Genomic DNA, 13,695 nt, shown 5'->3' with positions numbered 1-13,695 from the left:
TCATTTTGAGCTGCATCTTGAGTTCTTATGCTATGTTATTGCCTTTGTTGTTTATTGTTATTCAGTTTTCTATTGTAGCCAACTCTGTGACCCCATTTTGGTGTTTTCTTAGCAAAGATATTGGAATGGTTTGTCATTTCTTTCTCCAGCTCATTTTATAGATGAAGAACTAAGGCAAATAGGATTAAGTAACTTGTCTAAGGTCAAATAGCTAGTGTCTGAAGCTGGATTTGAACTCATGCAGATGAGTTCTCCTGATTCCAAGCCCAGTGCTCTCTCTACCTTTTCTGTTTTTTCTGGTCATTGAAAAATAGTCATATTATTCAAATTTCCTTTCCTTTATTTTTGTGAAGGCCTTTTTACTGGTCATTTTGTAGATAACTATGTTCTGCTTATGTGTATGTAGCTCATATATTTTTACTTCTTTCCTTCCAGATTATCTTTCATTTCTATGTATTTGCATTCCCAGTTGTCTCCTTTTTTATTTCTTTGGTAAGACTTTCTCCTGTGGATCCAAGTTTTTCTATTCTTGCAATTATTTCTGCTGTATAATCTAAACATTTTGCTTTGGTTCCATGTTCTCTTGGGAATCTACAGAATCATCTGCTTCAACAGGTGTTCATTTATTTTCCTTTATCTTATAATATTTATTGATGGCTGAACCCTTTTCTCTGATTTAGATGTCGTTTTCTCCTTCTGCTTTTAATAACTAGCCTGTTTATCCTCAAGATTTTTAATTTTGTTACTTTCTGACTCCCATTTACTGACAATTTCCCTTCAGGGCTTCATCTTAAACACTCATACCCCCATTTCCTTCCGTCCCCCTGCAAATCATGGGGCACCAGCCTAGGTCTTTGCCTAAATGATTTTTGAGGGAATAGAACTAGCCCTAGCTTCCCCTGTTCCTCAGTTCTGTAGCCTAGCTTTGTTGCAGCACAGAGTACCATTTCTCTTCATTGCTGTCATATTCCTTATTGTTGTAAAAGATTGGGCAAATTTTTGCCATTTAGAATTTGGTTCTCTGCTTCTGGTGGATAGGGAGGGAGGTAGATGTTGGTGCGTAGAATTGAGTTCTTTTGCATCCAAGTGGGACTTTTTCCACCCTGCTGCTGCTGAGTGTGACAGGTACTGAGGGACGTTGGTGTTGAATAAGCATGTTAGGGGTTAAGAATTAGCTTTCTCTGCTGTTCACTGAATTTTTATTGTTTGGGGTCTTGATGTGCTAGACTATAGAGAGATGAAATTGCCCTATATCATGCATAATCTTATTTTGAAGAGGTTTAAGAAGTTGTGAGAATTGTACTTAATTCTTCCTCTTATTGGTAACATGACCCAGAAGTTGATAGGGCCATACATTTCTCTCTTATTCCACTCCCACTTTTTGATCTGCTTGTTATAGCTGAATTTTTATTTTGCTTGTGACTATTACCTCTCTAAATTTAACTGCCTTCTTCCTTCTCCTTGTGCCCATCTATCTCCTTATTGATTTTAATATATTTCTACACCAAACACTCTGTGTGTGTGTGTGTGTTCAACCCTCCTTTTTCTGTTCAGATAAGCGTGAAATTTGGGTGCCAAGATGGTGGAGTAGAAGCAGATAAGCGTGAAATTCATCAGATGTCTGCTATTCCCAATCTGACCTCCATATGTATATTCTTTCCATATCATAATTATGAGACATAAGTTTTTCCCATTATACCTCCTTTTCTTTGTATATTCTTTTTTTTCCCTCTTTTTCCCCCTTCTGTTAAAATCAACACGGCAGAACAAAACCATTCCAAGGCCTTGCATGTCTCTGACTATATATAACAATTGGACATTGAAAGGATACTTATTTCTATTTCTCTTGTTAGTAAATAAAGTGTTAACTTAATAATCACCATTAAACCATTCTGTGGCTTAAATAGATTTAACCTTCTGGGTTTCTCTTGTTACCTCTATTTGTGTTTCAGAGATTCTAGTTAGCTCTGATGTTTTTGTCAGAAATGCTTAAAAGCCCTATATTCTATTAAAGATTATTTCTATTCCTGTCTCTGGAGTTTTTGCACCCCTTCTTCCCAGCCTGTAGCAGCATAGGATTACAATCAGTTTTGCAGCATTTTATTATTGTAAGCCTTTTTGTATAGCATTCCCAGATACCCTTTTCTTCATATGTTTGTAACATAATTTTGTGTGATCATCACTGTGGTTCCTTTTAACTTTTTTATTTTCTTCTTTTTGGCTGCTTGTATCTTTAACTTGATTTGGATTTTGACAATGACATTTTTGGGTATTTTCATTTTCTGGAGGTAACTGATGGGTTTTTCTTGTCTTTTTACCTTGCATTTACATTGCTCAATTGTATTGAACAATTTTCTTTTATAATGAATTCTTCAAATGGTAGCATTCAGTATCCCCAACCCCACCCCTATTAGCTCTAGTACAAGTTGGTCCCCAAATTTATCTACTTCATTTGTAAAATGAAGAGGTTGGATTAGGTGGTCCTTAGAACTCTAAAGCTATTTCTAGAACAAACTTAAAATGTATGCTCATTTACTTGTTTCACAGCATGTAAAAGTACTTGATACACCCTTCAAAATCAGCAGTCCTATGTTTTAGGAACTTATGATTCATGTCTTTGAGACACATGCTGCCAGCAATACTTAAGTGTTTTTAAGTATTCTTACCTTATTATTATGTCATTTTAAAAAATCTGCTGTGTGGTTTTATGTCCTCTTTACCATTTTTCATTCCAGCTGGTACAATCCGTCCTTATAATCTGACTAATGTATAATGTGAAAGTATTTACAGATCCTATACTTGACTATATGCCGCCATGGGGAGGAGGGGAGAGAGGGGGACAAAATGTGAAACTCAAGGAATTGTGGAATTGAATCCTGTAAAACTAAAAGGAAACAAACAAATTAATTTTAAAAAATAAATAAATAAAATAAAAAGTTGAAAAAGAGGGGAAGGGTGAAATTTGATAAATTAATCACTGAATTTTGGAACATTAATTTGTTCTACTAATACCAAGTACTACATCTAACTGGATTTTTCATTTTCATATTTTGTTGTTGTTTTTCTCCTGTGTTGATCAGAAGTGTCAAACTCATCCATAAAATTCCTATATGTCTGGAACCAAAGCACAATGTAATTGGGAAATGCTTAACAAAATAAATAAAAATACAATATAGAAAAAAAATAAGTGGAAAAAAAATCTGTGTTGATAGGTATCTTTTGGAGAAAAACTTCTTAAGTCTCTATTACAAAGCTTATGTCAGATCTCTCATTTACTTCTTTCTCTACTTTGTCAGCTTCCAGTAGTTCAGAGGAAAGTAGAGAGAACTCTGAATCCCCTGAGCCCGTATCCCGTAATGGGATTTCCAGAAGCAGAAGCCGAAACTTCATTGTGACTAGAAATAGAACTTCTCAAAGAAAAAATGGTAAGATACTTTTTAAGATAACATTTTAAGGAAATGTATGTTAGAAGAACATTGAAAGCAAAGTAAAAATTTGATTGACTTAATTTGTATTTATATTTTATATTTCTAAATGAAAGTAAGATTTATTCACTTTACATTTCACACCTTTTCTTTTAGGTTCTGTCTTTTTAGAAAATGTTTGTGGTAGAAAAGCTATACGCAAAAGGGTCTACTTGAGTGATTCTGATAATTCAGTACTGACTAATGAAACAATCAAAGACAAAGCTGGAAGTAACCGAAAAATCCCACGAAAGTGTGCTACTGTGGCTGCTAATAAAATTAAGCAAATGAGTGATGTAGAAGAAGATTTGAGCTCAGGAAGTATTTGCTCTGCAATCAAAGTCAGCAGGAAACTGCCTCACCGAAATGCCTCTGCTGCAGCTAAAAAAAAGTTATTATATAACTCTGAGGATGATCAAAGTTTAAAGACAGGAAGTGAAAAAGAACTAAAAAACCAAAATCAGTCAGCATCAGGGGTGTGTTCTGGTGCTGCTAGGAAAAGTGACGGTGAATCCGAAAATGGAAGTTCTGAGTCTGAAAGTAATTTAATGGTGTCGAAAAAGAATTGGCATGCTAATGGTTATAAAGCCCATACTGGAACAGGTTTTACAACAAAATTTCCCGCAATAGAATCTTCTGAAGAAGATTCAGAAGGCCATAATTCAGAGAAGGGCAGTAAAAGAGCTTGTCCATCAACTTCTGCTGAGAAATCTAAGGCCAGAAAGAGTTCTAAGGAGGATGCAGATTCTGAGCCAAGTGAATGGAGTGGTAGAAAATGCAAGAAAACTTGTTGGAAGAGTGCTACTCTATTTAGGAAAGCAAAAGTCCTAAGTGATTCAGAGGACTCTGATGAAGGTGAAAAGAGTGAAAAAGAAGCTGAAAGACATTGTGAAATAGCGAATACATCTTTGAATTCAGGGGATTTGGAGGATGAACCTCTTGCTGTTTCCAAGTATTATTTGAAACATAAATCTAAAACAAATTTGGATTCTGACCATAGTTATGATGACAATACAAAACCAAACAAAAGGACAACAGATATTGTGAAAGGTAATTTAATATTAACACAATTTGTGATTTCACTGATTCTCCCCAACTCACAATCCATTGTTTCACTGTGTCCCTTTGCCACCTCACCCACTTAACCCACTCTCTCACCCACTCTTTCCCTCCTAGGCACTGATTCCAAGATGTCTTATACTTTTTAATACTGATACACAGACACACACAAACACAGTACTACATCCAAATCTTACTTCATCCTGTATATTCAAGATACTCTACCACTAACTCTAGTGTTTCCCCTTCTGTACTTAACATAGAAGAGAATATTTTTGCCTGCAATTGTTTCTAGTGAGGATTTAGAGAAACTGGAAAATCTGAGTATTATTATGTGAAACAGTGTTGTAGCTTAGAGCAGAAAATAGGGCTGTTTGTATAAAGGTTGTTTTGAAGAAAGATTTGAATATGATGAGAGGATTGATATAATTGTGGTTTCTGTTATGCATCCATAATGTCTGACTTCATTGCAAATTTAGGTTGTCTAATCTTAATGAGGTACAGCAGCAAGGCAATTCTTGTACTCCTTAATCAAATCTTTCTAGCATTCCCCTACTGAAACCTCCCCCATCTTACCCTCCCCTTGACCTTGTCTCATATTTCACTGAGAAAATGAAAGCCATCTGGCACAACCTCCAACTTCTCCCCTATTTTACATCTCAAAACCTTAATATCATTCCCCATTTTATTCAGTCTCCGATTAAAAGATGCCCCCAATTTATCCCACTCCTTCCCATCTACTCCAGAAGATTTTCTTCTTTCCCTTTCTTCTCTCCTATTTCTCTTCCCCCTTTCTCACTCTTCATCCCTTCTTCCTTCTGTCCCTTCATGGATTCAGTTATATCTATGCAGATGATACCTAGATCCAATTTCTAGCCCTAGTTTCTCTCCAGCCCAGTCTCAACAACTGCTAGTGGACATTTCAAATTGGATGTCCCATAGGAATCTCAAATTCATCACTTCTAAAGTAAAAGTTAGGGGCGGCTAAGTGGCACAGTGAATAGAACACTGGCCCTGGAGTTAGGAGGACCTAAGTTCAAATCTGGCCTCAGTCACTTAAGCACTTAACTAACCATCTGACCTTGGACAAGTCACAACCCCAACTGCCCTCCAAAAAAATTTTTTTTTTAAACAAAGTAGAACTTATTGTCTCCCCCACAACTTTACTCCCACCATTTGTACTTTTTCTATATCTTGAACACCACCATTTACCTCAGTGTTCATACTTGAACTTATCCCTAACTCCTTTGCCTCTTACATACAATCAGTTGCCAAGTTTTATTAATGCTACCTCCACCATTATCTCTCTCACCCATCCCTTTCTCTGCTCTACATTCTTCCATTTGATGTTCCTGCCTCAAGTCTCTTTTCTCTCTGGTCCATCCTCCACACAGTTGCTAGTGATATTCCTAAAGCACAAGTCTGATTATTTTTACTTTCATGTTGAATAAACTTCTGTGGCTCCGGCAGGGTAGAAAGAGAGATGGTAGAGATGAATCAACAAGACTTTCCAACTAATACCTGTAGTTAAATACAAAATCTTCTTTAGGGTGTTTAAACAACTTGGCTGCAACCTTTTGCCCTCATCTATGACATTCTTTATTTACATGCTTCTTGTTGTTCAGTCATTTTCAGTCATGTTTGACTCTTCGATGACCCCATTTGGGGTTTTCTTGGCAAAGATATTGGAGTGGTTTACCATTTCCTTCAACACCTCAGTTTATAGATGAGGAAACTAAGGCAACCAAGGTGAAGTGACTTGCCCAGGTTCGCATAGCTAGCATGTGTTTGAGGTCATATTCGAGCTCAGGAAGATGAGTCTTCCTGACTTCTGACCCAATACTCTTATCTGTTGCACCACCTAGCTGCCTTATATACATATACACATACACATACACATACATATACAATCCCTTATGCCTATAGTGTACTCTCTTGTACTCCCACCCCTTAGAACACCTCAGGGAATCTTAGCCTTTTTGTATCCTGGACACCTTTGGCAGTCTGGTAAAGCTTATGGAACTTTTTTCAGAATAAGATTTTTAAATGAATAATATAACGATTAGGCCAGTATTTTGAAATATTATACACACACACACTTCAAACAGTCATGGACCACTCACTGTTTAAGAACTCCTAGAACAGCAATTCACAGACTTTTTGATCTTAGGACTTCTTTATTTGTACTCTATTATTCAGGACCTGGAGAGCTTTTGTTTATGTGGGTTACGTCTATTGATGTTTAGCATGTTAAGTTAAAACTTGTTTTTATAAATATTTTTACATAAATATTTAACATAAGTTAAAATTGATCAGTTTTTAAAATATTAATTCATTTAAAAATAATAATCCCTTATTCATATATATAACATTTAGTGAAAATTAACCTTTCCAAAAAATAGTAAGGAGGAGTTTAACATTGTTTTTGTAGATCTTTGCCTGGCTGAATAGAAAACAACTGAATTCTTATATCTGTTTCTGAATTAAGTCTATTGTGATATGTTACTTTGGTTGAAATAGGTAAAGAAAATTTGGCTTCACACATACGTATAGTTGGAAATGGGAGGAATGTTTTAAAAGGCAAATCATATCTTAGTTTTATTAGGAAAGTACAGTTGACCCTGCAGACTGCAGCTCCCAAAGATCTCAGCTATTCCCAAGAGTCCATAGATCACACTTTAAGAAGCACTGGCTAGAATACCTAATTCCCTTTAAAGTTTTGCTCTAGTGCCACTTTCCATATATGAATGCCTAACTAACACATTTACTTATGTGTCCATGTTGTCTCCCCCAATAGAATATGTTTCTTGAGGGCAAATCCTGTTTTGTTTTTGTCTTTGTATCCCCAGCCCCTACCACAGTGCTTGGCATATATAGTAGTTGCTTAATAAATGCTTGTTGGTCCAGTAGTTGGTAAATTGACCCAGTCAGTGATGAGTATGGGTCACATTAAAGTTAACAGAATAATAGATCATATCATATTATGCAGAAAAGTGCTATATAAATTTTTAAGATTGTGGTTTGGCAGAATTTTTTAGCTGAAATTACAAAAAACCTTGGGTAATGGTATAATAGGAATTTTATTCTATTCTTTTCAACTTTCTACTAATAGGAATAATAATTTACTTTATTGTTGTTAAAAATTAAAGAACCTTTTTCCCCCCTAGATTCTGTATCCCAAGAAAATGGACAGAATGGAAAAACTTCTAAGAAAAGGATATGCTCTAGTGATTCAGACAGCAATTCAGAAGTAGTTAAATCATTACAAAGCAAAATTGGTTTCCGAAGGATTCCACGGAGAAGTGCTACAATGGCTGCCAATAGAATAAGGTTAATGAGTGATGAAGAAGATTTTGACTCAGAAAAATGCAATTCAAGTAGACGGAATGGGTACAGGAAAAAAACCCTTAATTGTGCTTCTACTAAATCTAAGAATACAGTGTATGATTCTGAGGGAAATACAAGTTTAAAGAGTGAAATAGTGTTAAATGAACAAAGTACCTCTGAACTACCTGACACTGGTTCTGATAGTAGTAGGAAAAACGTTAATGAGTCTATAAATGGAGACTTAGACTCAGAAAGTAATCAGAAATGGCATACCAATTGTCTCAAGTCTACTAGTGCTACATCTCATGCAACAGAAAATTCCCTGATTGAATCTTCAAATGAAGATTCAAAAAGCCATAATCCAGAAGATGATAATAGGAGGAAAGTTCCTTACCAGTCTACTTTGGTGAAGAGGTCTACTTCAGAGAATACTGTCGAAGAGGAAATGAGTTCTGGGGTAGAAAAATGGACATGTAGAAGAACCAGAAGGAAAACTCGTCAAAAGATTCCTTTTAGAAAGGCAGAGGTTCATCATGAGCAAGACACAACAGAGTCTGAAATGGGGACGAAGAGAAAATGTTCTGAATCAAAAATTTTGCAAAGTTCTGAAATAGCAGCTAGTTCAAAGACTAATCCCAAATGTGATTCAAATCTGGAAACAGAAACTGATTCAGATACTGCCTATAGTGATAACATAAAAACAAAAAAGAGAAAAAGGAATAGAAAAGCAAATGTTGTTAGAAGAGGTGGTAATACTTTTAAAGGTAACGTATCTAAACCAATGAGATTTCCAAGAAAAAGCAAACGACCAAGGTTGAGGTTGGATGATAATGACTGGGAGGATTTGGACTACACAAAAACTAAAAAAGCTCCACGGCGTTCAAAAATAAGAACAAGAAATCAGGGTAGAAGAACTGTAAGATATAATTATGGGGATGATGATAGAGTTTTAGATTTAGAAAATGTTTTTGATACAGGTGATTGCACCTTATGACCTTGAGGGAAAAACCAGTTCATTTTTTGAGGAATTGAGCTGGAATTCGTGGTGAATATTGGCTGTTCCAGTGATTTTTTTTTTGGTTCTATAATTCAGGGAATATATTTATATTTTTCTATGAAAAAGTTATGAATGTGACTAAATCATGACTGTCCTTTTCTTTTATTTTTCCTTGACCTTGCTTAGATAGCAGCATTTAGCACAGGTGCCAAAATAAGCTTCGTTTTGGGGCAGCTCTCAATTTTGACTCTATGTGACTACATATAGCAAGAATTTAAAAATCTGTTTTATGTCTATAAACACTAGACAGCTGGCTAGTACTAAATGGTTGATCATTATTTTCACAGTAGCAAGTTAATACTTTTCATAGTTACTACTTTATTAAATTCTTAAGTCATAGCTTCTATTCTTCTTTGTGTAATATCATAATTTCATGTGAAGGTTTACAAATAACTCATTACAAGAGCATACTGACATTAAGATCATGGGAAGAGGAACTCTTTATTAGGTAGACAGATACTTAACCATTTTGTTTTGGTTCCCATTAAAAATTTATTGCCACAACAGTTCAATCCAGAATATCAGCTCCATTAATTTTAGTTGCTTCCATTTTCCTTTTTAAATGGTGTTGGGTTTTCATATATATCATATATATTTTCTCATTTCTCATTTCTTTGCTGTAAACTTGAACTTAAAAACTACTGGTAAATCGTTTTATCCAGTCTTTTTTGTTTAGATGTTTTAACATGTTTCTTTAAAAAAAAAAATTCTAAATAAGGTCAGAGCCATAGCCTTTATTTTGTCATTTTCTTTAACATCTGCACTAATGTATAAATGCTGTATAGCTTGCTTCTTAGCCACCTGAAATCTTTTAACATTAATGTATTTAACCAAAGTGAATTAGTATCCTTAATTATTTCATCTTCTGAAATGAAAGAATGTGCCTTTGGTTTTAGAAAATCGTGTTCTTAACTAGTTGTCCTTGTTATTTCAATCTGGTTAAGAAATCATTTTATCCGACTTCACTCTACTACTTAGGTGGGTTTCCCATCAATATTGAAATTATAATTTTGGTTTTGTGACAGTGAACTTTCATCCAGGGAAATGAGGCAAATATCTTTGTTTGAATTGATTTACCATATCACTTTGCATTTCCATACACGCTGGGCTACTAAAGTAACCCTATCAATATTAATGGCACTGGCCTAATGTGTAGATTTGCAATTTCTAAGAAAATATAGTACATGTTAGTTTAATGATTTTTGAAACCATTAAGATAAACTTGGCACCTAAACATTTTATATTTTGTAGTAACTTGTTCTTCTTTACTAGGTCACCTTATCCCTGTCAGTATATTCATTGAGCTTTCATGTGCCTGGAGTAGTACTTCCAATATATTTTATGTATTTTGCTAAGGATGGTTATATGCCCTGTACTTCTACCCCACCATGACTGGCTTTAAATTTGGATTTGGCATCAAATAGAAAATCTCTCTTATTTTCCCTGAAATCAAAGCTATTAAAAACTGTGGACAAGTTTTTTTGATTCTGGATTAAAGAATCCTTTCCAAAGCACTCATATTTCCCAGAAACTTGTACTGTCACCCTCTACCAACAGAGTAGGATTGTTCTAGATAGCATTGACATGACTTAGGATATATATTCCTATTATTTTCCAGGGAATTGTAATTTCAGATAAAAGCTTTTCCCTCAATAGTGTTATAAAACATGAATATACGTATAACATATTAGTACAGTGTTCTGCCCCAAACAGTTTGGGGTGCTGAGGGAGATTGCTGTCTAGGGCACTCACCTTAAAAAAATTTAGAATGTTCTTGAACATCCTCCAAGTTACTATAATAAATTGTTATGAATCTAGTCCATGAATTAACCTAAACTCTTCTTAAGCTTATTTATTTATACATTTACCACTGTCTTCTGTGTGAAGTATAAAAAATCTGAGTGCATATAAATATGGAATATTTAAATGGGCTTAGGTTCTTTTATAAAGAAAAATTTTCTTATCGCATGTATACACAGAATGAATTTTGCCCATTTGGGCTAAATTATCTAGTTGGTCAATCCAGTTAAAATGGTTAAACCAATTGTTAGTAAATGCAGCTTTCATATTTTAATGAGAATATAATAGGAAAACCAAGCACAGCATCATTTCACTTTATGACTGTAAAGATGTACTTGGAAAAAGATAAATTATAAAAACATAAATAAAATAAGAACTTGGTGCTATAAAGGAATTTGTGTAGTTATAGGTTGTTTTAATCTTGGGTACTATTCTCAATATTTAATTTTGAGAAAGATATACACATGCCTCTATTTAAGAAAGTAATAAAGGAAATATTTATGGTTGACTTACAGCATGTGAACTTTAAATTTTTTTATTTAATTTTTTTACATAAAGGAATGTTAGATCATTCCAATACAAAAAGTGCTATAGTTATTCATTATAGTACAACTATAATTAATGTTTACTAAAAATGAATTATCTTAAGTTCTAAAATTTTATTAAATATGACATAAAACTATTTAAGGTATTGAGATTTTGTTTCTCTTTTCTTTAGAAGAAGGAACATAGCTTATCCAGGTTTGATATTAATGGTTTCAAACATTTTAGAAACTGGTTAGATATGTCTAAATAATCTTGTACTGTTAATACACCAAATTCATATGATTTTTTTTTTCCTACTTAATGGTGACAGTGTAGATTTTAACTTACTCTATTTTGTGAGAGTTCCTGGTATACTCATCCTCCCTTTCATTAACAAAGAAAATATAGCTTTACAGACTTATAGAACATTATAAAATTGAACTCTTTGTTGGTATTTTCCATATTGTTTTTCTTATGTTTTTGTGTGGAGGCGTGAAGAACCCACTTGATTATCTCATCCTGATTCTGTTTCACAAAACACATCTCATACTTCCTGTATATCATGATTCACAGTTGCTGAATTAAAACACTATTGTGTTCTTATTTCACCTGAAACAAAATTAAAATCTAAAACAAGACTGAATTTTAAAATCAAGATTGAATTTTTGTCAAAAAAAAAAAAGATGTAGATGGAAGGAAACTTTAGAAATGATCAAAATAAGAGGATCTGCTGTCAAAAACAAAATCCTTAGGGTTTCATATCTTTTAGGGGGGATATTGCCATAAAACAGAAGTAGAACTGTTGGTAAGCCATCTTTTTTAGAACAAAGATCTCTTAAGTCTTTTGATTGAACCCCCCATCATTAAAAAATGTTTTGTCACCTCTCCCCAATATGTGTATATTTACTTATTTATAAATCATGTATATTAATACAAAAATAGGAATTTTAAAAGGATGAAATAACATTTAATCTTAGAGTTAGTGGAGTTTCTGAGTAGGACACTGAAATGATCAAACATGCACTTTAGAAAAATCCCTTTGGCTATTGTGTGGATGATAGGGAAGAGACCAGAAGCAAGAAGACCAATTAGAAGTTAATATAGTTTAGGCAAGATGTGATGAGGGACTGAAATATAGGGTGGTCATTGTGTGGAATAGTGAGATGAGGACAGATGCAAGAAATGTAGAGGCAGAAACAGAATTTGGCAAAGTGGGGTGAGGAACTGAAGACAACAATGAAGTGATCCTGTATGTCTGAGGTGGTGGTGCATTCGATAGTAATAGGAAAGTTTGGGAGAAGGATAGGTTTGGAAAGGAAAGATAATGAGATGTGAAATGTAGATCACAACTTCTGATCCTCCTACATGACTAACTGTCCCACCCAAAACAAAGAGGGCAGGGCAAGCCTCTTACTATCCTAGAGCACAGAGCCCAACATTCAGGGGGTTGCAATCACAGATTCTAAGTGGTCTCAAGGGAAAACTACCTACCTCATTGTAGTACCTACATAGTTACTGCTGTGGGTGCACCCATATTGATTAGGTTATAAGTACTCTGAGGAACTGACACCTGCTTTAAGGAGAGAAAAAATTGGGAGCTTGCACAGGAAGGAGATTTGATAAAGGAGAGTGGTGTACGGTATTGGGATAGGATAGGCATGATTGTGGAGACACTGAGTGGCAGGAAGTATGAGATGTAACCCATCTTTCCATCCTCTTACCTGGTTGATCACAGTTCCCTTAGGATAGATGACAGCTCCCACTTTAGAGACAACTATTTTAGAAGACTTATCTAGATAATCTGAGTTAGGTACAAACTCAGGGGATAAAATCTTTATCAGGGATAAGAGAAATGTGTCAAACACTCCAGAATGTAGATTCCATTTTGCACCAGTGTTATGACTGTATTATAAATTGCCTCACAAATTTAACTTGGAGAGTAGAAGTAACAGTACAATAATAAACATAATGGAGGGAGAATGGTTCTGCATCTGTCTGCATGTTAATGTATGTGCATGAATATTATAGAGCTGAAAGAGATCTTAGAGGTTTTTTAGTCTATATCAGAAATTGTTTAAAAGTAAATGAAGTCTCAATTTTTAATACTTTCATTCTTATCTCATGACATCAGGTATTTACCTTTTGTTAGTTTGTTCCAGAACTCAATGAACTAAATATTTTGGGGGAGCTAAGTACATGTAGTACATGTATGCCTATAACATCTTATAAAAATGTGTGGAGGACAGTGGCTGGTGTAGGGATAGAAGGGTTGTGTTTCTACAAATTCACAAGTTTGTTATGGACTAAAAAGCGTTGTGAAACTCTTTAAAAGTCCAGAAGAGTTGTTAACCTCCAAAAATTTGTTTATAAGTCACTGGAACTTTACTATGAACATGGCCAGTCAACTGTATCAGTCATAGCTTGATAAATTCTTCTCCTAAGGAAAGAAAATCTTACATTTAC

At 34.5% G+C, this 13,695-nt stretch overlaps 1 protein-coding gene across 3 annotated transcripts in view; it reads left to right on the top strand.

The window, feature by feature from the left end:
* Positions 1 to 12,117, top strand: part of BRWD1 (bromodomain and WD repeat domain containing 1) — a 188,608-nt gene extending 176,491 nt beyond the window's left edge. For all 3 annotated transcript variants that reach the window (XM_069074849.1, XM_069074848.1, XM_069074847.1), the window contains 3 exons: positions 3,297 to 3,425; positions 3,582 to 4,514; positions 7,691 to 12,117. In XM_069074849.1, the coding sequence (XP_068930950.1) occupies positions 3,297 to 3,425; positions 3,582 to 4,514; positions 7,691 to 8,844 (2,216 nt within the window). In that variant the 3' untranslated portion in view covers positions 8,845 to 12,117. The remainder of the gene's footprint in view (positions 1 to 3,296; positions 3,426 to 3,581; positions 4,515 to 7,690) is intronic.
* Positions 12,118 to 13,695: the final 1,578 nt, after the last annotated feature.

Source organism: Petaurus breviceps, unplaced genomic scaffold, assembly GCF_028583685.1.
Source record: "Petaurus breviceps papuanus isolate PSGF00001 unplaced genomic scaffold, PetGlider_PUasm1.0 90897, whole genome shotgun sequence".
Taxonomy (NCBI): domain Eukaryota; kingdom Metazoa; phylum Chordata; class Mammalia; order Diprotodontia; family Petauridae; genus Petaurus; species Petaurus breviceps.
The sequence above is the reverse complement of the archived record's forward strand: the minus strand, read 5'-3'. Positions and strand labels throughout refer to the sequence as shown.